Raw genomic sequence first — 27490 nt, forward strand, 5'->3', positions numbered from 1 at the left:
AGAAACAAAAAATTAGTACATCTTATATAAAAATCAAGTTTAATTTTATGAATGAGTAACCTATAAAGGTTTTTAATTCAACTGTAAATATTATAATACTTATCTCAAACAAAACTGAATTTATAATTAATTTACAAAATTTATTTATTACAATCAATGTGACCTTAATACAATAAAATTAACAAAATTTAGCCGAATTTTATTTAACTGACAGTAATGTGAAATTTTCAAAATTAAAGTTTTGAAGTTACTTCATTGCAATTTATGAATTACAAATTCAAATAAATCATTAGCATAAATCAATTTTGGATATAAAACAAAGTTATGATGAAAATAAGGAAAAGTATTACGATAGTGGATGCAGTAATAAAAACTGAAAAATTATATTTTAATTAAATTGCACTAAGATATTTAAATTATTAAATAATATTAATTAATCGTACTATATTCAACTTTTTTCATTATTATTAACACTGTCTCAACAAATATTTATTTTTCATTCAAGGATGCAGCGTGGTAGCATAGTACAGTATGAATATTGTGTGACTAATCGTACTTGAATGTATTTAATAGATAATTTTGGACAGCGTGTTTTCAGTTATTCGTTTACAACTGAGTTCTTCGTTGGGACCTGTATATAAATATCAAAAATGACTGCAAGTGAACAGATGCGCAAGATGCTCGATGAATTAATGGGCACAAGTCGTGACGGTAAGCTGCTTTGTGTCTTTGTTGAAATGACGTCTTCCTTGTTCTGTATGCTTTTGAAATATTTAATACTGAAATTTTAGTTTTTAAAATATTTTTTGTACACTTTAATGCTTTTATAATTATGTTATAGGTGATGGAGGTAAAAATACACTTCCGTTTACTGACACTAGAGTTTGTCGGAGCTATTTGTTAAACTGCTGCCCGCACGAAGTCTTAGCAAATACAGTAAGTTTCATTTTTTTGTTGGGCGCTGATCTTTTTACATGTTGTAGGTTGTGGTAATGTAATGTATAATTCAAAGTAAATTTATTAATGTACATAAAAATGTTGAATATTTTTCAGAGAATGGACATGGGAATGTGTAGTAGAGTACACGATCCTGCTTTACGAGCAGATTATGAGAAAGCTTCAACCGAGAGGGACTATTTCTACGATGTTGATGTGAGATGAGTTTTGGTTTTTTTTAGTTTCTGACATAATGATTTGTGATTTTATTAGGCTTTGGATCATTTGGAAAGATTTTTTCGTGATTGTGATAGACGGATGGAAGGTGCGAAAAAGCGCTTAGCTGAAACTCAAGAGGAATTAACGGAAGATTTGGCTGAAAAAGGGAACAAAGTGTTAGAATTTAATGAACAAATTGGTATCACTTTGGCAGAAGCGGAAAAACTTGGAGAAGAAGGAAAAGTGGAAGAAAGTTTAAAACTTATGGAAAAAGTAGAAGAGCTGCGAAAATTGAAACAGGAAGCAGATGTATGTTTTTGTAATAATTTTGTTCGCTTGGGTATGTGTGATTATACTGTGCACTAATTTTAGTCAGTATTTCGTTCTTCAATGCCACCAAGCAGTTACCAGCAACAGAAATTGCGCGTTTGTGAAGTGTGTAGTGCATATTTGGGTATACATGATAATGATCGGCGGCTTGCAGACCATTTTGGTGGAAAATTGCATATGGGATTTGTTTTTTTACGTGAAAAGTATGCTGCTCTTCAGGTACGTTTTTTCTAACAGAAATGCCAGTTGAACAGAGTTTTTATTTAGTTTTAATGAGCAAGGATTTATTATTTTTAATAATATTTTTAAAAACCTGATATTTTATTGGTGAGTTGTAACGCAGTTGCTTTCATTGGTTGATATTTTATGTGATGCGGTTTGTTTGTTTAGAAAATGGTGAAAGATCGTCGTGCAGAGCGTTGTAATTCTGACAGGCGAAATAACGATCGTTCATACCATGATTATCGTTCTAGTTCAAATTATACAAACAGAGATAGGGACTCAAGAAGGTAAAGTGAACGAGCGCATTCTTGTTGTGGTGCAGTGCCAGTTCTGTGTTAATTTCTTTATTTTATTATGTTTTTAGATCCAGAAGTCGAAGTCGTGATCATCGGTCAATTGATGGCCGTAGGTACGTATAATACCATTGCATGGAATTTTTTATAGTTGATTTATGAGAATTGTCGATTGATTAGTAATGTAGTAGTTATGTTGCCACGCTGTGCATTTTTAAGTCTGATTTTACCACAGTCAGTCGACGAGAATCAGTTTATCTACCTTCTTTATATCATCGTATGATTGGAGACAGGTATTTTTTGAATGTGCCTTTGCAGAACGATTATTCGGGTACGTATTTTTTTGGATGCACAGCTCTTTGAGTAAGTACATTTTTGCTGGATTGGTATTGCTGCAAGCAGAACATTGGATTGGATGGTTGTAAATGTAATGCAGTACCGCTTTTATTTTGATGGGCAATTCTTTTCTTTGCTTAATTTATTACAGTAAGCCTTTCTGAAGCAACTTTTTTTGTTGAAAAGCACCGTTTTACTTTGATCATATCATTAAATAGTAAATTTAAGAAAATGTGAGGAATATTTCATACGTGAGGCAGTGTTTCTGCATGAAATGAATATTAGCATGCAAAATAGAAATTGGATTAAAGCTTTAATTTCTATTTTTTACTCAGCATTTCAAATATCATTCTTTTTTTTAAACATTTTTTGCTAAATAGTTTGTTTTCTCTCTGTTGGGGTTTCATGCACAGGTAGTTAGCTGTGAGGTAGTTGCACTTTTTTAATCATATTTCAGACCCAAGAGCTCAGAACTAAAAATTGATACAGATAAATGGAAAGTGAAATGAGATAGATCATCATTATGAGTATGGATTGTTTTTATTATAAAAAAATTTTGTCTTCTTTTAAATCAAAGTCTGAAGAAAACTTGGGAGCGATTTAGTTATATGGCTTGAAATAAATCGTAAGTAACATACTGATATCAAGAGTACTCTCATAAATAATATGCAAAATTGTTGTCAAAAATGACAAATGAAATGAACAACTGTGTACATGCTTACTGTGATGTTGTTGTTGATGATGATGATGATGATAATGGTGAAAAGTGAATTGGTAAGAAATTGTGATTGATGACGATGGCATTTGTGTCGATGTTGATGTTTAAATGTTTTAAAGGCATTTAAATAAGTGCTTTTGCGACAATTTAGTTGAAATATTTCGTTGATTATTTAAGAGTTGATTTACATGCATTTATAAATTTTTTATCATCTCCGTTTAAACGTTGGTCATTATGCCGAAAAATATTTTATTACATCAATGTAGAAAAATGTCCGTATCGGAATCGGTAAGCGAAACAGATGCAGTATGATTTTATTTCTGCATCTAAAAACGAATCAGTTTCCATCTGCTTTCATTTATAAACATCAATTTTGGAAAAAAATAATGGAATTATTTATATTAAAATAAATTAATAATGTTTCTCTTATTTTTCTTGCAGACGAGACCGTGGAAGTCGTTTTTACGATGAATGTCGAAGTAGTAGTCATCGTAGTCGTTGTAGTCGATCACGTAGCAACGATAGAAATCGAGGCAGTCGTCGTTCCAATGAGGAACGTTCAAGAAGTCGTGACTACAAAAGTCGCAAACACGAATGAACATCTTGAACAAACAAAAGAACACAAAAAAACGAAAGCAATAATATTGATAAGAAGATTTTCATATTTGGTTTATTGTTGCATGTGTTGCTAGAAGTAATGTGGAACATAATGATAATGTTGTAGGCAAATCGGCATCAGATAACATCTTTTGGTTTGTGCACAATTTCCAAGGCTTCGTATTGTATTTTTTATTTTATTTCATTTCATATTTACTGTTTTACAACGTTCTTATTATATAAATGTTTGGTAAATTGAAAATGAATTTATTGATTATTGATATGGTTTATATTTCAGTGGATGATACAAGTCGCACTGCTTCTTCAGATAAGCGCTAGCAAACTTTGCTGAAAGTATGTCGCATGCATTTTTATAACATTATAAAAAATTTACTCGTTTGTTTATTTATTTTTGGATAAATATTGTGTTTTGAATTTATTTACTTTTTTGTAAAAGTGAATAAGAATATAAATGCAATCCAGAATTATTAAGCAGTTTTCTTAAATTAAAAATGATTTTTAATATGGAAGTATTGTTTTAAAAATTTATAATTTGATAATTATAAGTGTTCCACTGAAATTCACATTTCATCAAGTGTTATGCAGTATGTAGTAAAAGCTCTTTTCTAAATGTTTTATCAAACGTGTTTAAAACAATTTATTCTTTGCTTATAACAGGTTTATTATGTGCGTTTGTAAAAGGTGTATGAATTTGAAAACATACTTTAAATTAAAACTTAAAATTTGCTTGTTTCATGGCGCCATTTAAATATAAATATCATGAAAATTGCAATTTGGAAATATTCTAAAAGTAAAGTATTAACGTGCAAACAGAAATACATAAATACAAAATACAATTTTAAATACATAAAAATTATGCATTATGAAAGAAGTAATATTTTAAAAAATATTTTTTTAATATTTTGCCTGATCTACATTTTGAATCTTTGAATGTAATAAACATTTATAATAAAACAATGTATATCTTTTGCTGTGTATTACAGGAGTTCCACTATTTTGACAATAGTTGTGTGCAGTTTTTCTTAATTTGCATCGTGTTAAATTTGGACGTATTTGATTGCAACAGTTGGTTATATTTGCTTTATATTTTGTGGTATGTGGTGAATCTCAGTTTTAAATTTACGATATTTCTTAGCAGATCTCCATTCAAACCAGTCAGTCAGTGCATGCATATCTGTGAAAGAACATTCAGGCAAGTTATTTTGATGCTTTTCAGATTATTGATATTGGTATTTTTCGTTAAACAGTAGTTGGCTTAAATGTAAGTGTTCTTTTTTCTATAGTTTGAATTTTTATTTTTTTAAACTTTATCATCGTCTGTAAAATATTAAAAAATTTTAAACTGTAAAAAAGTTACGTTTTTTATTTATTGCGAATGCAGGTGACTTGTAAACTTTGTAAAACTTTTGATTTGCAAGTTATTTCGAACTTCAGTTCTGTGATATCGACATCTTAATTTGAACGGCTGACTTGGAGGAGTTCCTCGTCATCAACCATCAGAGTAGAACAAGCAGCTATTTACCCCCTAAGATGCCCACTGTTAGATGAGGCTGAAAATTTAAAACGAGTGTGATGTTGGTAACATCTGTGGTGATTTTTGACTGATTGCTTTGGCTCCTCAGAGGAAACAAGTCGAACAGGAAAATGCAGTGCAATTTCATGCAGAGCTGCAGACATAAATACACATTCATACATAAAAACTGCAAAATTTTATGCGAATCTTCTGAGCAGAAATCATGTTTTTTAATATTGACGAATAACTTTGTAAAAGTTGATTTGATTTCAATTAATGGCAAATGTCTGATGGAGTAAGCAGTGAAGAAGAAATTCAAATAAAATTAGCTGAAAAAAAGAATTAAGATTCAAATGTCCATTAAAAATATTTACTGAACGTTTGCTCAGTGATAATACTTTCTGATTGCTGGAATTGATAATTTCCTGAACATCTTGCACAGGAAATTGTTTTCCTGTCTTAGCATTTGAACCAGCTGCTTCACAACTGATACATAAGTGATGGAGGTTGGTTCACTTTTTAAATCTGTCAAACCAGCTGACTCTGATGGCCGTAAAATTTTCAGATCCACTTTCTTATTGAATATAACTGAAGAGACTTTTTGTCTTTTCCATAATTAGCATCTGGCTTAGGTGTACGCACCATTGCATTTAATCATTTACCCACGTACTTAGCCTTCTTTCTCCTTCTTAAATAGATGAGTTTATGAACTGCAATTGCTTATGTTGTTGAAGAATTCTTAGATTGTGCTTTAGATGCGGAAGATTTGAAGTTATCCGCCTTTTTAATAATTGTCCTTATCGTGGACATTACTGAATGAAGAGTATCACCCACATCGACTTGACACTCGCCAGTTTCCAATCAACGTGATATTTGTTGTTTTATATCTATAAGAATGCCATTCCTTTGCCATCTTGAGCTGTCATCACTTGCACATTTCCTTTTTGACATAATGGACAGAACGAACCAAAAATAAATGAAAAAAAAATATATGTATAACCAAACAAAACACAAGAACTCGAAACGAATCACCCTGAATAAACTTGCTAATTGATTGAATGAATGTATCACGTTGAATTGGCACGAGAGTTGCCGATGAGACTGTTATTATTAAAAAGCTATTTTTACTCCTATTAAAGAAAGTTGAATATTCACCGTTTGGCTTCAAATGCAGAATAAACTTTGCAATTCAGTATTTCAGTTTGTAAAGCAGAAGAATGTTCAAATTGTACAAATTTTATATCAAATTTATTTTTGCTAAAATCAGTCAAAATTGGTTTTTCTTATCAAAATATTTACACTGCTAAGCAAAATTTTATGAAATTTATCTGATCAAAACCTGCTTTTCAATTTTACTGTATTAAACGCTGCTGCATGCCTTGTACAGAAGCGCTTCAATGAAAATTGCTTGCATCATTAGGAATACATTTATATTTTTTATAAAAATTATACTATTTATGAGATATTTTTATATTACATGTAAATATGGCGATTAATTTCTATTATTCCAAAAAGTTGTCAATGTTAATATTAGCTGAGAGAAGATTAAAAAATTTTGCTATCCAGGTAATTATTGATTTAATTATTGATTAATTGAAAATTTTTTCAAACAATGTGTTAAAATTTTTATTGTTTTTTTGTACCTTTAGAAAAATTAGTAGGTCATTACGGTATTTGAATATTATACCTGTATGCCATTAATAATTCAGCGCGAACAGCAAACATACTGTATTTTAAAGTAAAGTCGTAGTTTAATTAGATTGCAAAGTTTTTATCTGATGCGTCAGATTCTCCTGTTATTTTCTCGTTTAAGAGCTGAAAGCTGATACGTTCTTTATTTCCGTTCAATTTTTTGTTAGCGATAAGGTAATTTACATGGTATTTATTTGATTGTATACAAATTTTAAGATGATTTTGTAAATTGAAGGTGAATAATTGTTTTATCCAAAAATATTCTGCTTTTTTTAGTATTCAGAATTTTATACATAATTTTTTTTGATAACACTGTTGTTTGAATTCGATTAGTTCACTATTTTTCCTTTTATTTCGTCAGAATGAGTCGTATTCCCAAAGCGGTTTCAACGGGAATTGTCAAAGACCACTCCAATGATACAAAATTGAGTGAAAAGTCGTTAATTGCAACCCCTGCTAAATCGGTTTTGACCTCGAAAACGAAAGCGGTGAATCCTCCCAGAAAAGCATTGCCAACTGCTGTGCGGAAGTATGTTTTTCACGTATATTTTTATGCATTTGGGAACGTTTGTATTTTTATTTAACAAATATTCTGTAGAAATTGGGTGCATTTTAATTTCGAATTGAATTGGAACATTTTTCTGAGTGTGATTTTTGAATTTTGTCAATGACAAACTGTAAAAGTGGTAGTTTGCATAGATTTCTGTACGTTAAGTGTAAAAAAGTAGGACATTTGTTGAATAGATGATTTTTTTTTATTTAAGCAGTTTGGTTGGGTACTGATAAGAATGTTATTAATTTAAAATCGAATGCAAGCATCTGTGAGATTGTTTTCAGTTTTCATTTCTGATTGATTGATCGATTACTAATTGATATGATAAAAAAAAAGTACAATTAGAAAAAGATTATATAGTGATATTGTATAATTTACTTTATAAGCTTTTTATAAAAGGTGAAAAATGATGCTTTTAAAAAATAGGTTAATTGATGTGATATGTTTTTATTTCAGAGTAGAAAGCAAGCCGTCATGCAACAGTTTAGGTGTAAGCAGAAAAATAGCTGAAGAGAAAGAACCTTCTGGTATATGAAAAGCAAAACAATGCAAATGTTCAATTTAATATTAGATATTTTGTTTGCAGTGAAGAAGAAACGACCGAAATGGGATTACAAAGGCCGCATAGATGATATGGAAGAAATGTTTCGAAAAAAAGAGATGGAATATACAACTTTGCAACGTGATGTGGAAATGTTGAAAGATAAGAACAACTTGTTGCAAGTGAAAGCAGCGACTGATGGCGAAGAACATCTTGCTGAATTGAATCGTCAGAAAGCATTTTTTGAAGCTGAATTGGAGAAGTCGAAATTAACAATACAAACTTTGGAATCGAGCGTGAGTCAGTTGGCCTCAGCCCAAGTGTGCATCAAAGCGGACAAAGAGGCGTTGCAGGTGATGATAAAGAAAGATTTTAAATTTCATATAATAAATTTTTATTTGTTTGTTTGTTTTCAGGCGAAGGTGGATCTTTTGTCGAGTGAGAAGTTGAATTTGGAACAAGAATTGCAAGCTTGTCGTAGGCAGTGTGAATTTTTGCAAGCGGAATTGTCGAAAGCCAACGATACTATTCGTCTCGATGAAATGGAGCGTCGCAAGTTGCACAATTCTCTCATAGAATTGAAAGTCAGTTTTGAATATTTATTCTTTTTTTGTTTCTTTTCAAATAATTTTTATTTTCAAAAATAGGGAAATATACGGGTATTTTGCCGTGTGAGACCGTTGCTTGCGCACGAAAAATTGCCCGGAATGGACGACACTGGGATGATGATGTCGAATTTTATTCATTTTCCTGATCGAGATAAAAAGCAAATAGAAATAGTATATGAGATATTTTAATTTGTACTTATTATTTATGTTCTGAAGTGATAATGTTGTATTTTAGAAAAATTTGTCCACGAATGCTATGGCTACTCCGAAATCTGGAAGCATGTTGTTTGAATTTGATCGAGTGTTCGATCCGAGTGCAACTCAAGCTGAAGTATTTGAAGAAATTTCCCAACTTGTTCAAGTAAATAATTATTATAATAATTTAATTTGTACCACGAATAAAATAAATTGATAATTTCCTATCAAGAGTGCACTGGACGGTTACAACGTTTGCATTTTTGCTTACGGTCAAACTGGTAGTGGTAAAACGTATACAATGGAAGGGCCGGAAAATGATGAAAATTGCGCCGGCATGATCACACTGGCCATGCGTCAAGTGTTCCAGTGTGCCGCGGACTTGCAAACTCTCGGATGGACGGTTTGTTGAAATGGTACTTTTTGTCGAACACAAATTATTCATTGGAAATTTTGTAGTACAAATTTCAAGCCAGCTTTGTCGAAATATACAACGAAAGCTTGCGCGATTTGTTGTTGGTCAACAACAACAACAACAATGATTCAGCTTCGTTAAATGGAGGAAATTTGGAAATCAAGCTGGTGGCATCGAGTATCCGGCCAAGCGCGACGACCAAGCAAGAAGTCACCGTGCCGGGATTGACCGTCGAAGATGTGGTCAGTGTTGATCAGGTGAATATGGATGAATTTGCATATTATTTCAATATTCGATGGTGAATTTGAATAAATATGCAAATAACTGCATGTTTATTGCAAGGTTGAACGATTGTTGAAATTGGCCCGCAAAAATCGTGCTGTGGGTGCAACGAAGTGCAACGAGCGCAGTTCCCGCAGTCATTCGGTATTTCGGCTGCACATCCGGAGCAGCAACGAGTCGTCAGGAGTCTCTTGTGAGGGAAGTTTGAATTTGGTCGATCTCGCCGGTTCGGAACGTTTGAAAGAAAGCTGCGTTGAAGGCAAACGTCTCGAAGAGACGAAAAACATCAACCGCAGTTTATCCTGCTTGGGACAAGTATTCCAATCACTAGCCAAAAAGGTACATTTGAATTATTTAAATTTTTATGTTCACGTTTGTTTTTTCGTTTGAGGACAATCACATCCCGTACAGGAACAGTCGTTTGACTTATTTATTGCAAAATTCGTTGGGTGGAAATAGCAAAACGTTGATGTTCGTCAATATCAGTCCAAAGGAAGATCACTGTCACGAGACGATCAATTCTTTAAGATTCGCCACAATGGTAATAATTGTCGATGATCACTTGGTTCATTGGTCATATTTTATGCAAATTTTTTATTGATTAATTTCAGGTCAATCAGTGCAATATTGGAACGGCGACGAAAAAAATTGCAATTTAACAATTTCACATTACAATATATATATTTTTTTTTCTTACTCTCCCTCATAAATGTAATGTTGTTTTACAAATATTATAAATTAATAATAATAATCGATCATTTTGTTTTCAAAATGAAACTTTTCATTTTTGCTATTTGCATTGTGTGTGATTTATTTGGTTGTCATTTTACTATTTTAAAATACAACGAGTTGATCATTTGAAAGGTAAGCTTATTTTTTAAAAATATCATTATTCAAAAATAAATATTTTTATCTTCACTTTTTTCTTCATTTTTGTTTGTTTGTTTGTTTGCAATGAATGTTTACAAAATTTGTGTGATAGAGATCTATCAGAAGATTTTTGAATAAAATTATCAAAGGTTATTTCTGATTAGCTAGTCGAATTTGAACGCAGACAGACGGACAGCTTCATATCAGTGGCGCTCGAAGCGATTCTTGCTGATTGCAATCATTGGTTTGTTGGTAGACGACGAACAACAACAACAATCTGGCGTAGTGTGCAACTAGCAGGCAAGCCCCTATACGTATATATATGTATACATTTATGTATGCATGTATTTATATCAAGTGATCTTCATACGATCTGGAACACATTTCATCACAACATATCGACGATTTTGTTGCTATTGTTTATGAAGGTTTGATTGTTATTTTTTTTCTTTTTTGCATTTCACCTTTTCACTGTTTGCCAATCAACAGCATAATTCAACTTGATATTCGTTTCAATTTTTATTATACTTTTGAACAACAAACACTCTGATCAACGTTGTGTCTACTTTTACAAAAATTATGCTTATATAATTGCAATTTTTCTTAATAATAATAATAATAATTCTTTCGAACATCAGATTGTTCGACATCAACGTTTTGAAATAGTCATTCATTTCCTCGTTACAGTAACCACGAGGAAGATGTTGGTTTTCAATTTGCATATGATAGCATTTCCTAATCATTGCTCGTTTGCAAATGATTGATCAAGAGAAAGCATAGACAGTTGAAAAAAAAGTGGAATATTTTCAATTTTTCTATAGTTTTGTTGTATAATTATTTATTGTAAACTTTTCTTTTTTTAAAATAATTTGCAACAAAATTTTTGTTTGTTTTTTTTTCGATTATTTACACTGCGAACCAGTAGACTTTTTTTGGGAATTTTGCTGTTTTTTTAAATGAAATATATTCGAAATTTTCCTAGAACAATCGCAGTAAACTCGAAGAGCAAAAACAGTATGATGAAATTTGCATGTTTTAATCAACTGTTATTTAATTGTTTTGATTCGGTTGAATTAATCTGTATGATTAGCTTATAATTTTTTTTTTGTTTTGTGTTTATATTTAAATTTGTTGTTGGTTAAATTGTGCTTAAGTTTGGCTTTGATTATGATAATTGGATGCTATTCTCGAAGTGCGTTTCCTGTTTTTGTTCGACGAAATTTTGAATGTGGTCGATGCGAATGGCTCGTTTGAATTTCCGCAAGCGGGATAATAAGTGTGATTTTTATTGCTTTAGCAGAAATAAGCTGAACGATTTAGAAAACAATAACGGCACATTTATTTGTTTCTGTTTCAAATTTCACGGATTCAATTTGCAATATTATAAATATAAATTGGGGGAAAATAATTTCGAATATATTTTTACTTCAAAACAGAGAAAAGAATATTATTTATACAGTTATATTTCATTTCTCTTGAAAAGTAAAAATTATTCATGACTTTCTCAAAGGAAATAGAAAAATAACAACAAGGTGAATAGAAATTTTTCTTTTTTGACTTCTCCATTGACTAGAGCAAGATTTGAAAAATTTTCCCCATTCATCCAAGCGTAGCTAGCATATGCAGAGGCGAAGCGGAAAAAAGCCTGAGGAGGTGAGTTGATTTGAGTAAAATATATACATGTTTTTAATCAACGAAAAAAAATCAATATTTCAAATTTATTGATTGATTTTATTTTCTATTTTTTTCTTTTCTTTATTTTTTTTTGTGATGATTGATTGATCACTTTATAATGTTAAGCTTGCTAGATAGCTGGTGTTGAGCTTTTCGTTTTCGACAATCAGTGTCACTTTGGAAACCCCGCAACGGATAATAACAGGGTAGAAATAAAATATTAAATGAAACATGAAATAAAAATTTGTAAACTGTTTGTTCTGAAATGATTTCTTTTTTTGGAGAAATAAATTTATTCATAAAAATAATTTCACATTCTCAGACTAGTTTTCTTTAAAGCCATTTTGCATATTTTTTTTCTAAAAATTTTCTCATTGTGCTGTTTGTTCTGCTTAATGCTTAATTTATTAAAAAGCCCGAAAAGATTGTTACAAATGTTGACAACGAATTTCAGTTTCTGTCAATTTTTCAATTGGCAAACATTTCTAGCATTTCTGTCATCACATTTAACCATTTATTTGCACATTCACCTTAAAAACCGAAACATTTCCAATTATACAACTGCTATTGCCAGTACAATTCTGTTGAAATTAAAAAAAATAGATGTAAGCATCGTTTGTTTATTTATTTCTTTATTCAAATTATAATTTGAAAAACAACCATTTCACAAAATAGCTCATGACATTAAATTGGAGAATTTATTTTTTTTTCTTTTATTGTTCATTTCAATCAATTATATAATTAAATCGTATGATTTATTAATTGTAATTAATTTCTATTATAATAATAAATAAAGCTTGATGAAAATTTTCCACAAGAGAGAAAGTTTCAAAATTGTTCACTGTATAAAAATAAATATATTTTTTTGACGTCATCTTTGTCCAAGCAATGCTCTGAAATTGCACACGTTGATAAAGTTGTGAACAGAAATAGGAACGGTGCAAATTTTGTGGTTTCTATTCAATGCTATGATGACTTTATTCTCTGTTGTTGCAGATTTAATATTTTAAACAGAAATTATTAAACGAATATTAATAAATTTGAGAAAAGAGAAGTACAATATTCATTTTCAAATTTTTCATCATGATCATATTTTATGATTTATAACTTTTCCAAACACCTTGCTGTTTCAAACTTTGTATTCCCCCCCCCCCCTTACTACCTACTGCTGTTTGTCCTTGGCATTGTTTCCCTTCAGTTGGCGGTACTTTTTCTCATTGTTTCAACTGTTGTCAAATTATGAAAATTTCTTTTCATCTTTGCGCAGCAAATTTACATACATACATATTTGTATGGATAGCAACGATAAAGCAATAATAAATTGTATAATTTTTCTGCTTCTTAAACTTTTATCAAAATACTAATAAAAATTTGCAATGATGAATGATACAATTGTCAATGTGCATCATAGAGGCAAGTGGAGATTTCCATTTTTCTGGATTCATTACACCCCATTTATATTCCCATAGGCGCTTTGTTAATGTGCTTTCAGCTTCAACTTTTGCTTGTATATACGGTGTAAACAGAACCAGATGACGTGAGTAGAGAGAGAAAAAGAATTGAGGTGCCAGAATTTGTCAATTCATGCAAGAGTTGCTTCATTATTGCTTATTCGATTAGCTCTTTTTCGTTGCTTCAACTTTTTTTTGACATTTTCCCCCTCTCTTCACATGATCCATATATCCATCCTGTTATGCATTAATTTTATTATTATTCCATTTTCCAATTTTTTTTGACATTACTAGAAATAAGTGAAGCACAATTCCGTCAAAATATTTTCTTCGAATCTTTTATTTCTATTAAACTTTCTATTCTTCAACTATCAAATGACAGATGGTCCGCATCTGTAAGCTAAGCAAGCGTTGTTTATTATTATTTATTAGCTGTTTACTTCGTTTGCTTGCGGTCTTTCTCTCTTCGTCTGTTTTATTCTGTTCTCTCAGTTGCTAACTTTTGGTGACAAGTTTCCATCACTCAGTCATTCTTCTCTGCCTCTTTGCACAACAGCATACATACATTTCTGCTAATCCAACATTAAGCATATTCTCTGTTGCTGTACAAATTGGATTGCAAAGTAAGCAATTTTGTTTCTTTTTATATTTAAATTAATAAATTGCTCCATCACAAGGAACAACACAATACATTTTTAAAAAGACAAAGCAAAAGTAAAATTATTTTGCAAACGTTATTTCTTCTGATGATACTTTATCTGAAATGATGGTAAAATGAAAAGTTGCATAAAGAATTGAAATGTTCATTTTAAACTTAACAAAGAATAGGTGAAATTAGTGCTTTTTTTGACAAATCGAAATAATTTGCAACACAGATTTTAAATTGAATAAAATCGACGAAAAAAAACCGTGAAATGAAATGGATTTATTTAAATTTAACAATTTTCAGTCAGGTATAATTGTTGCGTAATATAATTTTTCGGTTTTGTCATTTCGTTTGCAAAGAAAATTATTATTCATAATCGGTTTTGGTGAAAATTTTTCTGTGCAATTAAATTGTGTGTATGAGAAATATTATTACAAGCTAACAGTAAAAAGTTAACAGCAAATGTATAGAAATGTACAATAAATCATCCAATCTGGTATTATCATTTTTTTAATTGATTAATTATCCCCCCCTCCACCTAAGTACAGATGGAGAATAATTTTATTTCAAAAGCAAAAAAGCAAATTTGTAAATAAATAAATAATTATTGCATTTTTGCTTAACAACAAAAAAAAGAGGTGTTTCACAATATAGTTTCTAAACTTTGAATTAAAAAATTTCTTTTTGTTTTTAAATTCTCAACGTTGGCAAATAATATTCGGTGCTTAATTGTCAACGAATGATTCTTTTTCTTTGTTTATTTCTTATTAATTTTTGTTGTGGAAATAATTTTCAGTTTTTATTTTTCAAAAAACAAAAAATAATAAAATTTGTTGCTTTGTTCTACAGTTAGCAACAGTTTTTTTTGGTCGTTTTGCATTCGCTTACTACGATTTATTTTTTCATTCGTATTTATCAATTTTGAGCATCGGTATTTTTTTAAAATAGATGTTGTGAATTTAATAAATTAAAAAAAAAGAAAATTTTTCAAATATACTGTACTTGAAATTTATGTACAGTTTTCTGATCAAAAAGAAAACTTAATTAATTAAAATTGTATTAGTTTGTTGAAAAAAAATATGTGTTATTTTTTGTATTGTTGATTTGCAAGTAAGTTGATCGATTCGAAGCCACGAATCGAGTAGTACTGTATGTACGATGGGAATTTGTGTGTGTGGTAGTAATAATATGGTAGTGTAGAGGGCGTGGCGGTTGGTTGCAGACTTTTTGAACACTTGTCGAACAGGATGCGTGTAATGAGAAGAGAAGAGAAAATTTGAATTTCAAATTGCCACCTTCGAGGAGGACCAGTTTAAAAAATTTTTAAATTGACCCAAAATCGACGAGCTCAACTCCTTTGCTGTCAAATCGTTTGACCGTTTGGAAGATTTTTGAATCGAGAACATCACAATTGCAGTTCCAAGGCCCCCTTTGGCAACATTTGGACAGTCTGGTTGATTCGGGGGGGTCGTCATGCCGCCTTTGGCGACCGTTCACCCGGAATGCCAGCATTTTTACCGGTTGTTACCGAATTCTCTCTCTCTCTGTCTCTCTCCTTTCTACTACCAACCATTTCTTCTTTTCGCTTCTCAATTTGCATGCTATTTGGGACGATGGATGATAATTTTGCTTAATTTTATTTAAATTAATATTTATCCGGTGATTTTGATCCTTTTTTTTTGTTTTTATTTGTTTTTTAGATTTTATGATCGGCCACGCTAATTAAAAACGACTTTGCGAGTCGACAGTCGACTGCTGTATTTTCTTTTGTTTTACGACAAACAACAAGCAGCACAAGAATATTGTGCTGTGTTCATTTGTTTGTTTGTTTGTTTGTTTGGTTGTTTGTTTGTGTTTGGCGACGTGGGCGAGAGATGTCAAGAAACTTTCGACCGATGATTATTGTTTCACTTTTATTACTACCGACGCTGCTTTGGCCGTTGTTGATCGCTGCCGCTGGCCAACAACGCTACGTCAAACGTTCAGACATTACCGGTGAGATTACTGTATTTAATTAATTGATTAATTATTTGTTTATTTATTAAAAAACAAAACAAAACAACAACAATTTTACTTAAATATTATTTTCATCGGTTGAATTAGTGACCTTGAATTTTTGAAATTTGTTCACCCGATTGATTGCATTTAAGCAATATATATTTATATATATATTAGACGAACGACACTTTTGTCCGATTTTTACGCTTCGTTATTTGCTTCATTGAACCCAGCGTGTGATGCCATCAATTTAAAGTTTTTTTTTATTCCTAAAATTATATCATCATTTCCAACGGAGATTAAAAGAAAACAATTTTTTAATTAATTTTAATTTAAATAATAATAATTTTTGTTCATTTTGTTGTTTATGCTATCTCTTTTCCGAGAGGAAATGTAATAATTGTCGATGAATGAATGAATGAATGGTGAAGAGATGAGTTTTATGAGAAAATAAATATATTTTCAATACGACACAAATGTAAAAATTGAATATTCTCTCTTTTTTATTGAAAAAATTCCCATCCATCACCTTTTCTTTTTTTCTTCTCAATTCAAGGATACAAACAAAATTGTTGAAAGTGTTGTTCGTTCCCATCAGCAATAATAATAATAATGCTTGAAATTGGAATTTTTTTATAGGTGAGATTTTTAAACACGACACCAGCAAATTAATCGACATATTTATTTATATAAATAGTCCATTTTGATAATAATAATTATTATTGTAATATTTATTTTTTTCAACTGTGTTATTTTTAATTGAAATCTTCGAAAGTAGTTTATTTTGGCTATAAAATCAATTTCAATGATCATCATAAAAGGTTTGTTGTTGTTGTTGTGTAAATTGTTGTTCCATTTTGAAAGTTTAATTTTTCAAAAAAAAAAGAATAAATAAATACACCAATGCTATTATATTTCGTTCGCTCTGACCGACAATGAAGAAAAATGAGAAGAAGCATTTGTGTTACATTTTTGTCCTGCTTGTTTGTCTGTTTCTATTTGTGACCAGACAATATTTAAATTATTTTTTTTTTCGAAATTATAAAAAATTGTTTATATTTTGTAAATGAATGATTTCGGTTTTTGTTATGTTTTGTTGTGTACAATTTGAACATTTTGCTACTACAAATAATAATAACAACAATAAGCTATATATATATATGTTCGATAGTGTTAAAAAGTTTCGGGATTTTCGAATGTTGCAGAATAATTTTTTCTTTTTTTGCATAATGTTAAAATCATTTGTGCTGCCGGCACACACGGGCAGATGCATCCGTGCTTATTAGTTCTTGGTTCTTGTTTTTTCCATTGTTAAAAAGAAGTTTCAAATTTTGAGTGCAATGCGCATACATAGCTTTTCCTTCGTTTGAAAATATAGTGAAAATTTGGCCGGGTGGAATGGATAGATTTATGGATGGGTTTCTTTGGCATCTGGCAGGTGCAGAAAATGAAATTTCAAAATGGCATTTCTTCTTTCTTACTGTAGAGTCGTCGTCGTCGTCGTCGTTCGCTCATTATAATAATGTGTTGTTGTTCTCTTAATTGTTAATTTTTTTTCTGCTTTGAAAATTTATTTCCGAATTTGCAACATGTGCTTGTTTTTTAAATTTTGAAACCAAAAACAATTTGACGTAATTGTATGCTTACTTTTTATGATTATTCACGATGTATATTATTGAAAAATTTTTAAGTACAAATTTTCAAAGTAATTTTTTCAATTTTTTCTTGTGACAGATTGAAAGAAAAGTGATTTGATTTAATTTTAGCACGCAAATTGTGAATATTTTTGAATAATATTTTTTAAGAAAATATTTCCATTAAAAAAATCCATCAAAAATGTGCGAAATATTATATATAATTAGTGCACAAAAATTACTCTGATTGATCGATAATTAATTTTCGGGTTTTTGGTATGTAAGAAAAAGTAAAATAAAAGAAGGTGCGGTGAACGTTTTTTTATACCAGTAATTGTCGATGTTTTGTCAATTTGTATTTTTCAAAAAATTTATGACAAATATTCGAAGAAAGGTGTGTTTGTTGTATGCATAATAATTATTTAAAAGGGAATAATTTTTATTAAATATTTCGAATAGGTGTGTTGATTTTTTATTTCACATAAAAATTTCAATTGAAATAAATATCATGTGTTGATGATGTTCGAAACGTTTCAGTTTGCGTGTTGGTCTGCTTTTCCTGAAGGCAAAAGGAGGGGCACGACTTTCTCGATCAAACAAAAACACTTTCATTATTATTATTATAATATATGTATATATTATTAATGTTTGATTGATTGATTAATTATCTGTGAACATTGTGATTCATCGATAGAAGAAAAAGAAAGAGAACCTAAAGTTGATGATTTATTTGAAAATTTTAATTATCTTCTCTCAATTAAACAGTGATGAATCCACGATTTCGAACTCATGTACGTCCAAAGCAAGAAGTGATGCTTGGCGATCGGTTGAAATTACGATGCGAAGCTATTGGCAAACCCCAGCCGTACGTCCACTGGTACAGGAACGATCAGTTGATATCGGTATTGAAAAATCAAGCTCGGATTAAAATCAACCGATTCTCACTCACTATTCAAAGGGTTAATAAACAGATTTATTTATTTGTTTAATTATTTATTTGTTTGTTTGTTTGTTTGTTTATAGGTTGAACCTGGAGATGAAGGACAATATTCCTGTAAAGTTTGGAATCAGATAGGTCAGATTTGGCGCAATTTTACTGTAAAAATTATCGGTATGTTTTTCTTATGTAACAAATCTTCATTATTCATTCAACATATTCTGCTTAGCAGTTAATAAATAAATAAATAAATTTTATTTATCCACAGTTAAAAAAACAGAACAATATTGTTTTTAATTTTGAATTGAAATTTTTTACTATTTTCTATAATTACTGAAAAAGTAGACTGAAAGAGATTTTACTATTTTTATTTCTTTCTTCTTTATACATACATTTTTTATATGATGTATATTTCGTGTTTGTGCGTTTTTGCCTGCCTATGTATGCGTGCGTATATGTGTGTGTGTTTGTGTGTGTGCATGTATTTAATATGTATGTTTTTTTAAACTTTCCCTTGTTAAACCGATGTAAGCAAAATATAAGCACTGATGATTAATTTCTGCTCGCAAAAGTAGTAGCTTTTCCTTTTTCGAACTTTAATGATATAAATTTTTAATTGAAAAAAAATTATAAATGTTTTATCTTTTTCTGATTTTCATCAACCATTCAACGAGAAATGTTGAAGCGCAGGTACGTACATGTGTGTTTTAAATGGTTTAAAGTTTTTACTGTAAGATTTGAATGTTGATACTGGATTTATTTCAATTTTATTTACATATTGAAATTGTTGTAGCGTTCATTTTCTTTTCTCTTCTCTTCTTTTTACATATTTGTTGTTGTTTGTAAATGGTAAAATGATTATCATTTTTTGGAAGGCTTATTATTGAAAATGGCAAAATATTTACTCTGCTTTTAATCTTGCTATTATTATTATTAGTTCTTAAATAATACCGATAAAATTATGATTGAAATTGATAAACAAAATTATATGAATATCAAATCACAACAAAATTTTTTTTATTTATTGCCTGCAAGTTATGTTTCCCCTGAACTATGTGTTGCATGAAAGTGTTGTGTGCTGTTCCAGATTTGCCTCAGTGGAAGCATCGCATGCTGGAACATGGGCGCATGATGGCTTTGAATTCCAATGGTCAGTCAGTTCGATATGCAAATATATCTATATATATATTAATTAGCCCCGTTTGGAATGTTGTCATTTTAACGTTGTTTGTTTGTTTACTTTTTTTCCTGTCGCTGAAGATCCGTCTGAGTTGAAAGAATTCTTGGATCCGGAAGATTTGGACTTTATCAGTCGTGATCGAAATTTGAAAACCCACGCACGCTTGGACGATCTACCTCAAATGGACTTTGCCGGTCATGTGCGAGCCGAAGCAGACGAAAACTTAGCCAACTGGAATAACAATGAATCGTCACTTTACACCACGCCCGCCTGGTTTAAACAGTTTGAACGTGAGAACAAACTTTTGAAAATTGTTTTTTTTCTTGTAATTGTATTTGGTGCAGGTGCACCGTACTGGTCGAAACCGGAAAGTGAGTTTCGCAATGTAGTCGCTTCACCGGCCGGTAGGGAGGCTAAACTCCAATGTCGAGCTAATGGTGATCCTGAGCCGCAGGTGATTTGGTATAAAAATGGCGTAGAAATTACACCAGATTTTGAACGTCGAATGGGAGTAAGATGATATTTAATTGGTTGTTTATTGCTTTTGATTGGTTGGTTTGTTGTATAATTATTTTATTTTTAGTATCACGTGAGAAAATGGAGTTTGATTTTGCCCGACTTGGTGCCTTCTGACGGTGGAGTGTATACTTGTAAAGTGTTTAACAAATACGGTGAAATATCTCACAATTATACTGTTCACGTTGTTGGTAAGAAATTAGCGGCGAGTTGTTGTTCACTTTTTTCTTCCATAATGAACATTTAGAACGTGTGCCGCACAAGCCGATCATTGCTCCGTTGTTTCCCAAAAATCTGACAGTTCATGTAGGAGAGAATGCGACGTTCTCGTGTCCAGTATTGTCAGATCTGCAGCCTCACATCGAATGGTTCCGTCATAAGCAGGTGAATGGCAGTTGGCACGACAGCAACGACACCTGGTACGGGCAGATCATCTACTCGGATCCAGTATCGTTTCAAGAAGCCGGCACTGAAGACGACGACGACGACGATGAAATGAACATTGATCCGTTTGTATTGTTTATCCAAAATGTCACTTTCGAACACGAGACCTGGTATTCATGTGTAGTTGGAAATGCCTTGGGCGTTGTCAGCAAATCAGCTTGGCTTACTGTATTGCCGGGTAAGAATAGAACATGACAAAACAGAAATGTGCAACATGTTGTTGATGATGATTTTTGTTTAAGCTGAAAATACCCCAGACGAAGCTAGCATATCCGCCTCATCTGCTGCTCATCAAGCGAAAAGTTTGTGGGCTGCTAGTGCGGTCGTGATAATTGCAATCACGTCAATTTTAGCAATACTTTGTGTTTTTCTCAAGTAATCCATTGAAAAATGTTCTTTCAATTATAAATAATAATGATATTATTAACGTACGTGTTGCTTGTAGACGTACCAGAAAATTACGTCGACAATTGGAAAGTGAAAAAGCACAGTCGGCTCAGGGATACAATGGTCTGGTGGCCACGCAGAAGATGATCAAAATCAACCGCAGTGATCAATACTTGAGCAACGGCTCTTTGGCACCGCTGATCACGATCGTTCCGGTCGGTCGACGGCGCATCAGCTCCAACACCGATCTGACCGCCTTGTCCGAATATTTGATGGAGCCGGACCCGGCTTGGGAAATTGACCGCGACCGGCTGCAGTTGCACCGCGTGATCGGCGAAGGGGCGTTCGGGCAGGTCTGGTGTGCGGATTTGTTGCCCGACGATTCCTCTTCGTTGATTCGTCGTCGTACGGTGGCGGTGAAGATGTTGAAATCGTCGACCACCGACCGCGAGATGTTGGATCTGGTGTCTGAGATGGAAGTGATGAAGAAGATCGGCAAGCATGTGAACGTGATCAGCTTGATCGGCTGCTGCACCCAGGCCGGGCCGCTTTACGTGATCGTTGAGTATTGTTCCAACGGCAATTTGAGGGACTTTCTCAAAGCCCAACGGCCGGAGACCGATTTGTCCGACAATTACGAGCAGCCGAACAGCAAGCTTCGCAATCGGAAGCTGCTGACTCACAAAGACTTGGTCATGTATGCTCATCAGATTGCCCGTGGTATGGAGCATCTTTCTTCGAAGAAGGTTTGTTGTTTGAAAAACGTTTTACTACTGCAAATTATTATTTATGTGTAATTAATTGTATGCATGATTGACAGATAGAGACAGATATTTATTATTACACGTACGTTGGTTTGTAGTTTGTTCTTTTATCATTATTTTTCCATTTGTTTAAGTGTATTCATCGGGATTTGGCCGCAAGGAATGTGCTGGTGACGGAAGATTTTGTGCTGAAAATTGCTGATTTCGGTTTGGCAAGAGATTTGAAAGAAATCGACTATTATAAGAAAACGTCAGATGGACGTTTGCCTGTTAAATGGATGGCTCCAGAAGCGCTTTTCGACCACGTCTATACGGTCCAAAGTGACGTGTATGTCTTTGCTTTTAGGGAAACTTTTGTGTTGTGGTGGTGGTATCTTGTCTTGATCGCTTTCTCTACTCTCTCTATTATAGGTGGTCATTTGGCATATTGGTTTGGGAAATAATGACTCTTGGGGGAAATCCATACCCGTCGGTTCCGGTGGAAAAATTGTTCATTCTTTTGAAGCGAGGCCACCGCATGGAAAAGCCACGTCATTGTTCCAACGAAGTCTATCAGATGATGTTGGACTGTTGGAGTGACAGACCTGACGACCGGCCGACATTTTCTGAAATTGTTCAATATTTGGATCGACTGATTACAATTTCTTGTTCAGATGTGCGTTGATTCTGCTTTTTCATTTTGTATGCAAAAAATCATGGTTGTTGTTGTTGTTGTTGTTGTTTTGCAGAATTACATTGAAGTTCAAGCAAGCTTGACTGGTGATGAAGATTTCGAGACAGCTAGCAAAGAAGACGACGATGACGATGATGATGACGACGACGACGACGATTCTCCAGATGAATCATCTGATGATGATGATGATGACGATAAATCGAGAATGGAAACGTGCCCCATGATGACTGGCAGTCAGAAACGTCTGACTGATACAATTGCTGCGGCGGCGGCGGCACATCGGTCGAATATGCTGATGCTATCGTCGTCGTCGTCGTCTTCTACGCCTTATCCAATGCGGCACTTTTATGAAAGCGGGTTCAAGCCGCCTCCTTGTTTGCGTTCTCAGCATGCTGGTGGTGGTGGTGGTGGATTTTTTATCGAAATGACCGGCATGAGAACCGCGCTCAGACCTATAAGCGAAGTTTTCGAATTGGAAATGGACCAAATGGTGCCCGACAGTCCGAATGCTCTACTACTAGCGGACAGTGGTCATTCGTCGGAAAATTCGTCCAGTCCAAGACAGTCTTGCTCCAGTGAGCAGCAGTCGTCTACTCAAGGCTCCAATGTGTCGGTCAATTCGAGCCATTCGGCACTTTCGTCTGGTCACGGTACCGACGGCTCGTTGACTGCGTCCAAGGAGGTGGACCTGTTGAAAAAGCCAAAAGATGCAGCGGTCGGTGGTAGTAATGGTGGTGGTGGTGGTGGTGGTGATCGACTGAACGGCAGACGACATTCGGTTCCGGATTTTTCCGACGCGTCCATGAGCGACGTGTTCACCGACGGCGGCTCACCTCCGGATCAGCTGGTCGTTCATCGACGTTGCTGGTCACCGCCGTTGACTGACCGCCCGCGGACCGCCGACGACGATTTGGTTGTGATCAAGCAGCAGAAAAAATCCAACCCCCGTGGTGGTGGTTGTTCGAGCTGTGAACAGATTTTTCAATCCAGCCGATCGTCGGATTCGTCCGCGGATGCCGATGGCGATGCCAGCAGTGTGGTGGGTGTGGTACGAGTGTTGGCCAACAACTGTAGGCCAGCTTTGCAAATGCACGACCAACGCAAAGCACCACCAACAATGATTGGTGATCATCGTCCGTTTGTACCACGATTTGAATATGTTCAACAGCAACAGCAGTGCTATCGAACACCAACAACAACAACAGCAGAACCAGCTGCACCGGCAACGCAGACGACAATATCAGCAGTGGAAGCAGAAACAGCGACAAAAATGAAAGCATGTCCAGAAAAATCATCCACGACAATAATGATAATGGAAGATGATAATGATAATGATGATGATGATGATGATGATGATGATTGCTGCACTGAACCGGATCCAGTGTATTTGCAGCTTCTTGTCGGCTCTCGTGAATCTGTCGTGTAGTGTGTAGTAGTTAGTATATTTATAATAGCAGCAGTTGCAACAACAATTAGCAGTGCGTTTGTTGTTGTTGTTGTTCATGAATTTATTAATCTTCATATATGCTTTTTTTAATATTTTATACATTCTGTGCTGTTATTTATTTATTTATTGTGTGCATGTAGTGTGTTTTTGCTTTGTATTCTTTTCGTTGAAATATGCGAACGAATATTCTTCACCGGTGTATTATTATATATATATATACTATTATTATCCCTTTTGAAGAGAAGAATTTTTATTTCATCCTTCCTTCCTGGCCAACATTTTTTAACCTGCTTGCCATATTTTTTTTTGTTTTTATAGTTGTAGTTTTATTTTTAATAAAACAAATTCCAAAAAATGTTATATGTATATACAAGCAAACGACAAGTATCCTTTTATTCATTTTTTGAAAAGAAATTAAAAGTAGTAGCAACATGTAATCAATTTCAATCGAACACTGCTAATGGTCTCTGAATTTGTGATGAAAATGATTAGCAAACAGACATTAGAGTCATTTTTCAGAATTGCAAAATTGCATGAATATATTTCATTGGAAATAAGCATAGGAAAAGAAAAACTAACAAACAATAAATGAATCAATATTATACATACATACGTAATGTATATATGTATAATCCGTTTATTTATTTTATTGTTACATAAATACGCATGAGTAATAATTGTAAATTTTTAAAATTTTAAATAATCTTCAACTATTTATTCATTTCTATATGTAAACTCAGTTGATAATCATATATAAAAAGTATTGTTGGCTAAAATGTTTTTAGTGATTAATACTGAAATCTGGTATTGACAAAGATTGTTTATTAAATAACTTACTGCGAATATTTATTTTGAATATGTGAATGGATATAAATATTTAATGCAAAAAGGGTTGCTTCTTTTTACTGTTTTTATAACTGCTCAGATAAACAACAGTGTAGTAATACACAATGTAAAATATTGAAGATAAATCACACGTTAAAATTAATTTGTTTCCAGTTTAAGAAATGACGGTTATGCATATGCTTAATATTGAGTTTTTTATCATGAATGCACACTTTAGATATATAACAAGCAGATGCTTTGTTTTCTAACTTTGCTTATTGTCTCTTTTTAAAGCAATTAATAAATAAATTGTTTATGTCTTAACGTATAATTGTGATCTACTTGTATTTTTGTTTGTGTTGATTATTACTTATCTTGATTTATTTTTCATTAAAAAAATTTTATCCTTAGCTGTTGTCGTTGTTTGTCGTCATTTCAACAATAATGCAAGCGGTACATTTGATAGAAAGTCTAGTGAAGTTTTTTTAATTATATTTTGGAAAGAAATAAAATGCTATATTTTGTTTGATTTCGAAATGGTTATTTTTATAATTTTAAAAGAATGAACATTATCTTAACATTTTAAATAATGTTATTTTTTGTATAATTTGCACTCTAAAACATTGTAGCTTTAAAATTTAACAAGTCTATTGTTTTATACATAAACAAAATTATAATAATGCCGAACATATGAATTTTAATTCTAAATTTGAATTCAATTTTCTGGAATATTCACAAATAAATTATTCAACATTCTAGGTAAAAAATTGATATAAGAAAAGATGTCATGTTTTATTATCACTATGGTATTTTTCATAATGACACTTCATTGCGTGGTCTGTTTCATCAATAGCTAAGTTATTTGTCTATTTGTTTGTTTGTTTTATTGTATTGCTTTGCTGTATTTAAGAATTTTAACAGCTTTCCTTCAGATTGTTTTGCTTGCCAGTGAACATTAGTGAAAGCATTATCAATTTTCAATATTAATGTTCAAATTGCAATAAGTAAGTTTGTTGATTTCTTTCAAAATATGAACAATTTGATAATAAATACACTTATATACCTTGATTCAACAAAGGGTATAATAACAAAATTTATAAAATATCAACGAAATGATGATTAATGAAAAACAATAATTAAATTTTTGAAGATACAAATTATGTGAACAGTTATTTTGATATTGTTTTAAAATGCACAAACAAGCAAAGCGTCATTCGTGCAAAACAACCAATCTTCGATGTGTGTTCTACAAGAATGTTTACGATGCAAGAGAGTTATTTGCAAACGTTGTATTTATACGTCATTCAAAAATAGTATTTAATGTGGAAGAAGAGAATTTTTTTTGACAGTTTTCTTCTGCTGACGCAGCTACGAAATTAAATTGAATTCAAATGCTCATTTACATATTACTTTTCATTTTTCAGGTATATGAATAATTTTATTTTCGTCGTAATAATAAAATTAAGTTTCAAAACAATGAAATTTTTCACAATTTCATTTTTAACAGTGCCAAGTTGCTTTTGCTGCAAGTTCAACGGCTGGATTAGCTTTGACTTTAAGCCAGCTGGCAAAAGCTGAAGAATCTTCTGTGCCCGATGTGTTTCCATGGCTTGCATTGATTGAAACACCAAGCAGACGTTGTTCGGGTGTGCTTATCGAAAGTCCAGCCATTCCACCTGAAGAATTCATCTTGACTTCCTCGGACTGTGTTATCATGGAACAGTAGTAAGTACTGTAATTGTTTATTTATTTATTTTTAAATTTAATCTATTACTTTTTTTGCAACTTTTGAAATTTCATCACAAAACTGTTATTCAGCTTAAGAACAGCGAAAAGAGTTCAGGTGGAATTTCCTGCATTAGTGAAAATCAAAATAGGACAAAAGAACTTCCAACCAAAAAGTATATACGTTTCCAGAGATGGCAAAATTGCGCTTATAGAATTAAGAGAAAAAGTAAGAGGAGCAAGTCCAATTAAACTTCCAGCAGCAGGAATTAAACTGCCAACTTCAGTATGTTACGCTGCATATTATGCAAGACGAGGAGGTAATTAAATATTTTCTGCAATTTTAATGTGAAATTAACCAATTGTAAATTTAATTAAATGGTTTTGTACTGCATTATTGATGCTGAAACATCCAAATATTACTCGTCGAAAATCAAATCATTATCTAAACATTGCATTATTATTATTATTAACAAACCATACAAATGTAAATGTAAAATAAATTAACGTTTATAAAAGACGAGAGAAATTAAGGCTAAAAAATGAAAATTGCCAACTATAAAAAAAGGTAAAAAGAAATGCATATTTTAACATAAAACTTTTAATATAAGTTATATAAAACTTTATTTTTCTAACAATAAAAACTGATTTCAACTTTGATAATTTATTTTTGAACATTGAATTTCAGACAGCTTCTACCCGGTCAGAGATCGTATTGAACACCCGGAAAACTGCAAAGTGGAAGGGGATACAATCAGCTGTGGTCCGTTTAAGTCGGAACAAATTGTATAAATTATAAAAATGCAGTTGGATGTGTAAAGTTTAAATTTTAATGCAATTCATTTTTG

The 27490-nt window shown here is 32.2% G+C and overlaps 7 protein-coding genes across 7 annotated transcripts; all 7 read left to right on the forward strand.

The window, feature by feature from the left end:
• Positions 1-650: 650 nt before the first annotated feature.
• Tsp_00621 (putative cisplatin resistance-associated overexpressed protein) lies at positions 651-2425 on the forward strand. The gene is made up of 8 exons (XM_003376374.1): positions 651-711; positions 842-936; positions 1054-1152; positions 1210-1464; positions 1528-1704; positions 1901-1994; positions 2072-2116; positions 2319-2425. Exons 1-8 carry the CDS (start codon positions 651-653, stop codon positions 2423-2425), a joined length of 933 nt encoding a protein of 310 aa, XP_003376422.1.
• Positions 2426-3034: 609 nt separating this feature from the next.
• Positions 3035-3652, forward strand: Tsp_00620 (conserved hypothetical protein). Its single transcript, XM_003376375.1, has 3 exons — positions 3035-3102; positions 3232-3342; positions 3496-3652. The coding sequence occupies exons 1-3, from the start codon at positions 3035-3037 to the stop codon at positions 3650-3652; spliced, it is 336 nt and encodes a 111-aa protein (XP_003376423.1).
• A 2595-nt stretch (positions 3653-6247) lies between these two features.
• On the forward strand, positions 6248-11380 carry Tsp_00619 (putative kinesin motor domain protein). The gene is made up of 14 exons (XM_003376376.1): positions 6248-6288; positions 7239-7406; positions 7887-7957; positions 8017-8324; positions 8388-8555; positions 8619-8750; positions 8815-8940; positions 9007-9177; positions 9234-9446; positions 9532-9810; positions 9863-10012; positions 10506-10655; positions 10980-11048; positions 11324-11380. The coding sequence occupies exons 1-14, from the start codon at positions 6248-6250 to the stop codon at positions 11378-11380; spliced, it is 2103 nt and encodes a 700-aa protein (XP_003376424.1).
• Positions 11381-18511: 7131 nt separating this feature from the next.
• On the forward strand, positions 18512-18978 carry Tsp_00618 (myoblast growth factor receptor egl-15). Its single transcript, XM_003376377.1, has 3 exons — positions 18512-18703; positions 18768-18855; positions 18950-18978. Exons 1-3 carry the CDS (start codon positions 18512-18514, stop codon positions 18976-18978), a joined length of 309 nt encoding a protein of 102 aa, XP_003376425.1.
• A 740-nt stretch (positions 18979-19718) lies between these two features.
• On the forward strand, positions 19719-22636 carry Tsp_00617 (putative fibroblast growth factor receptor 2). Its single transcript, XM_003376378.1, is given in 10 exon segments — positions 19719-19835; positions 19878-20151; positions 20206-20372; positions 20445-20586; positions 20625-20999; positions 21064-21196; positions 21267-21954; positions 22107-22298; positions 22384-22461; positions 22478-22636. 10 exon segments carry the CDS (start codon positions 19719-19721, stop codon positions 22634-22636), a joined length of 2325 nt encoding a protein of 774 aa, XP_003376426.1.
• A 31-nt stretch (positions 22637-22667) lies between these two features.
• Tsp_00616 (conserved hypothetical protein) lies at positions 22668-24071 on the forward strand. Its single transcript, XM_003376379.1, has one exon. It carries the CDS (start codon positions 22668-22670, stop codon positions 24069-24071), a length of 1404 nt encoding a protein of 467 aa, XP_003376427.1.
• A 2036-nt stretch (positions 24072-26107) lies between these two features.
• Tsp_00615 (conserved hypothetical protein) lies at positions 26108-27434 on the forward strand. Its single transcript, XM_003376380.1, has 4 exons — positions 26108-26206; positions 26425-26639; positions 26835-26962; positions 27331-27434. Exons 1-4 carry the CDS (start codon positions 26108-26110, stop codon positions 27432-27434), a joined length of 546 nt encoding a protein of 181 aa, XP_003376428.1.
• The last annotated feature ends 56 nt before the right edge of the window (positions 27435-27490 follow it).

This window comes from Trichinella spiralis (assembly GCF_000181795.1).
Source record: "Trichinella spiralis strain ISS 195 chromosome Unknown Scfld4, whole genome shotgun sequence".
In the NCBI taxonomy this organism is placed as follows: Eukaryota; Metazoa; Nematoda; class Enoplea; order Trichinellida; family Trichinellidae; genus Trichinella; species Trichinella spiralis.

Bases quoted from the DNA above. Each gene is read 5' to 3' on its own strand.
- Tsp_00616 (XM_003376379.1), top strand. From the start codon at position 22,668: ATGGTTGTTGTTGTTGTTGTTGTTGTTTTGCAGAATTACATTGAAGTT.
- Tsp_00618 (XM_003376377.1), top strand. From the start codon at position 18,512: ATGAATCCACGATTTCGAACTCATGTACGTCCAAAGCAAGAAGTGATG. The intron at 18,704-18,767 runs GTTAATAAACAG...GTTTGTTTATAG, and splicing joins TCTCACTCACTATTCAAAGG to GTTGAACCTGGAGATGAAGG. The intron at 18,856-18,949 runs GTATGTTTTTCT...ATTTATCCACAG, and splicing joins TTTTACTGTAAAAATTATCG to TTAAAAAAACAGAACAATAT.
- Tsp_00617 (XM_003376378.1), top strand. From the start codon at position 19,719: ATGTTTCCCCTGAACTATGTGTTGCATGAAAGTGTTGTGTGCTGTTCC. The intron at 20,152-20,205 runs GTGAGAACAAAC...TATTTGGTGCAG, and splicing joins CTGGTTTAAACAGTTTGAAC to GTGCACCGTACTGGTCGAAA. The intron at 21,000-21,063 runs GTAAGAATAGAA...TTTTTGTTTAAG, and splicing joins TTGGCTTACTGTATTGCCGG to CTGAAAATACCCCAGACGAA.
- Tsp_00615 (XM_003376380.1), top strand. From the start codon at position 26,108: ATGCACAAACAAGCAAAGCGTCATTCGTGCAAAACAACCAATCTTCGA. The intron at 26,207-26,424 runs GTATTTATACGT...CATTTTTAACAG, and splicing joins GAGAGTTATTTGCAAACGTT to TGCCAAGTTGCTTTTGCTGC. The intron at 26,640-26,834 runs GTAGTAAGTACT...ATACGTTTCCAG, and splicing joins GACTGTGTTATCATGGAACA to AGATGGCAAAATTGCGCTTA.
- Tsp_00621 (XM_003376374.1), top strand. From the start codon at position 651: ATGACTGCAAGTGAACAGATGCGCAAGATGCTCGATGAATTAATGGGC. The intron at 1,153-1,209 runs GTGAGATGAGTT...TGATTTTATTAG, and splicing joins ACTATTTCTACGATGTTGAT to GCTTTGGATCATTTGGAAAG. The intron at 2,117-2,318 runs GTACGTATAATA...GTGCCTTTGCAG, and splicing joins CGGTCAATTGATGGCCGTAG to AACGATTATTCGGGTACGTA.
- Tsp_00620 (XM_003376375.1), top strand. From the start codon at position 3,035: ATGAACAACTGTGTACATGCTTACTGTGATGTTGTTGTTGATGATGAT. The intron at 3,103-3,231 runs GTGAATTGGTAA...TGATTATTTAAG, and splicing joins GATGATGATAATGGTGAAAA to AGTTGATTTACATGCATTTA. The intron at 3,343-3,495 runs GTAAGCGAAACA...TTTTTCTTGCAG, and splicing joins AAATGTCCGTATCGGAATCG to ACGAGACCGTGGAAGTCGTT.
- Tsp_00619 (XM_003376376.1), top strand. From the start codon at position 6,248: ATGTATCACGTTGAATTGGCACGAGAGTTGCCGATGAGACT. The intron at 10,013-10,505 runs GTAATAATTGTC...ATTTCTGATTAG, and splicing joins CTTTAAGATTCGCCACAATG to CTAGTCGAATTTGAACGCAG. The intron at 11,049-11,323 runs GTTTTCAATTTG...AAATTTTCCTAG, and splicing joins TAACCACGAGGAAGATGTTG to AACAATCGCAGTAAACTCGA.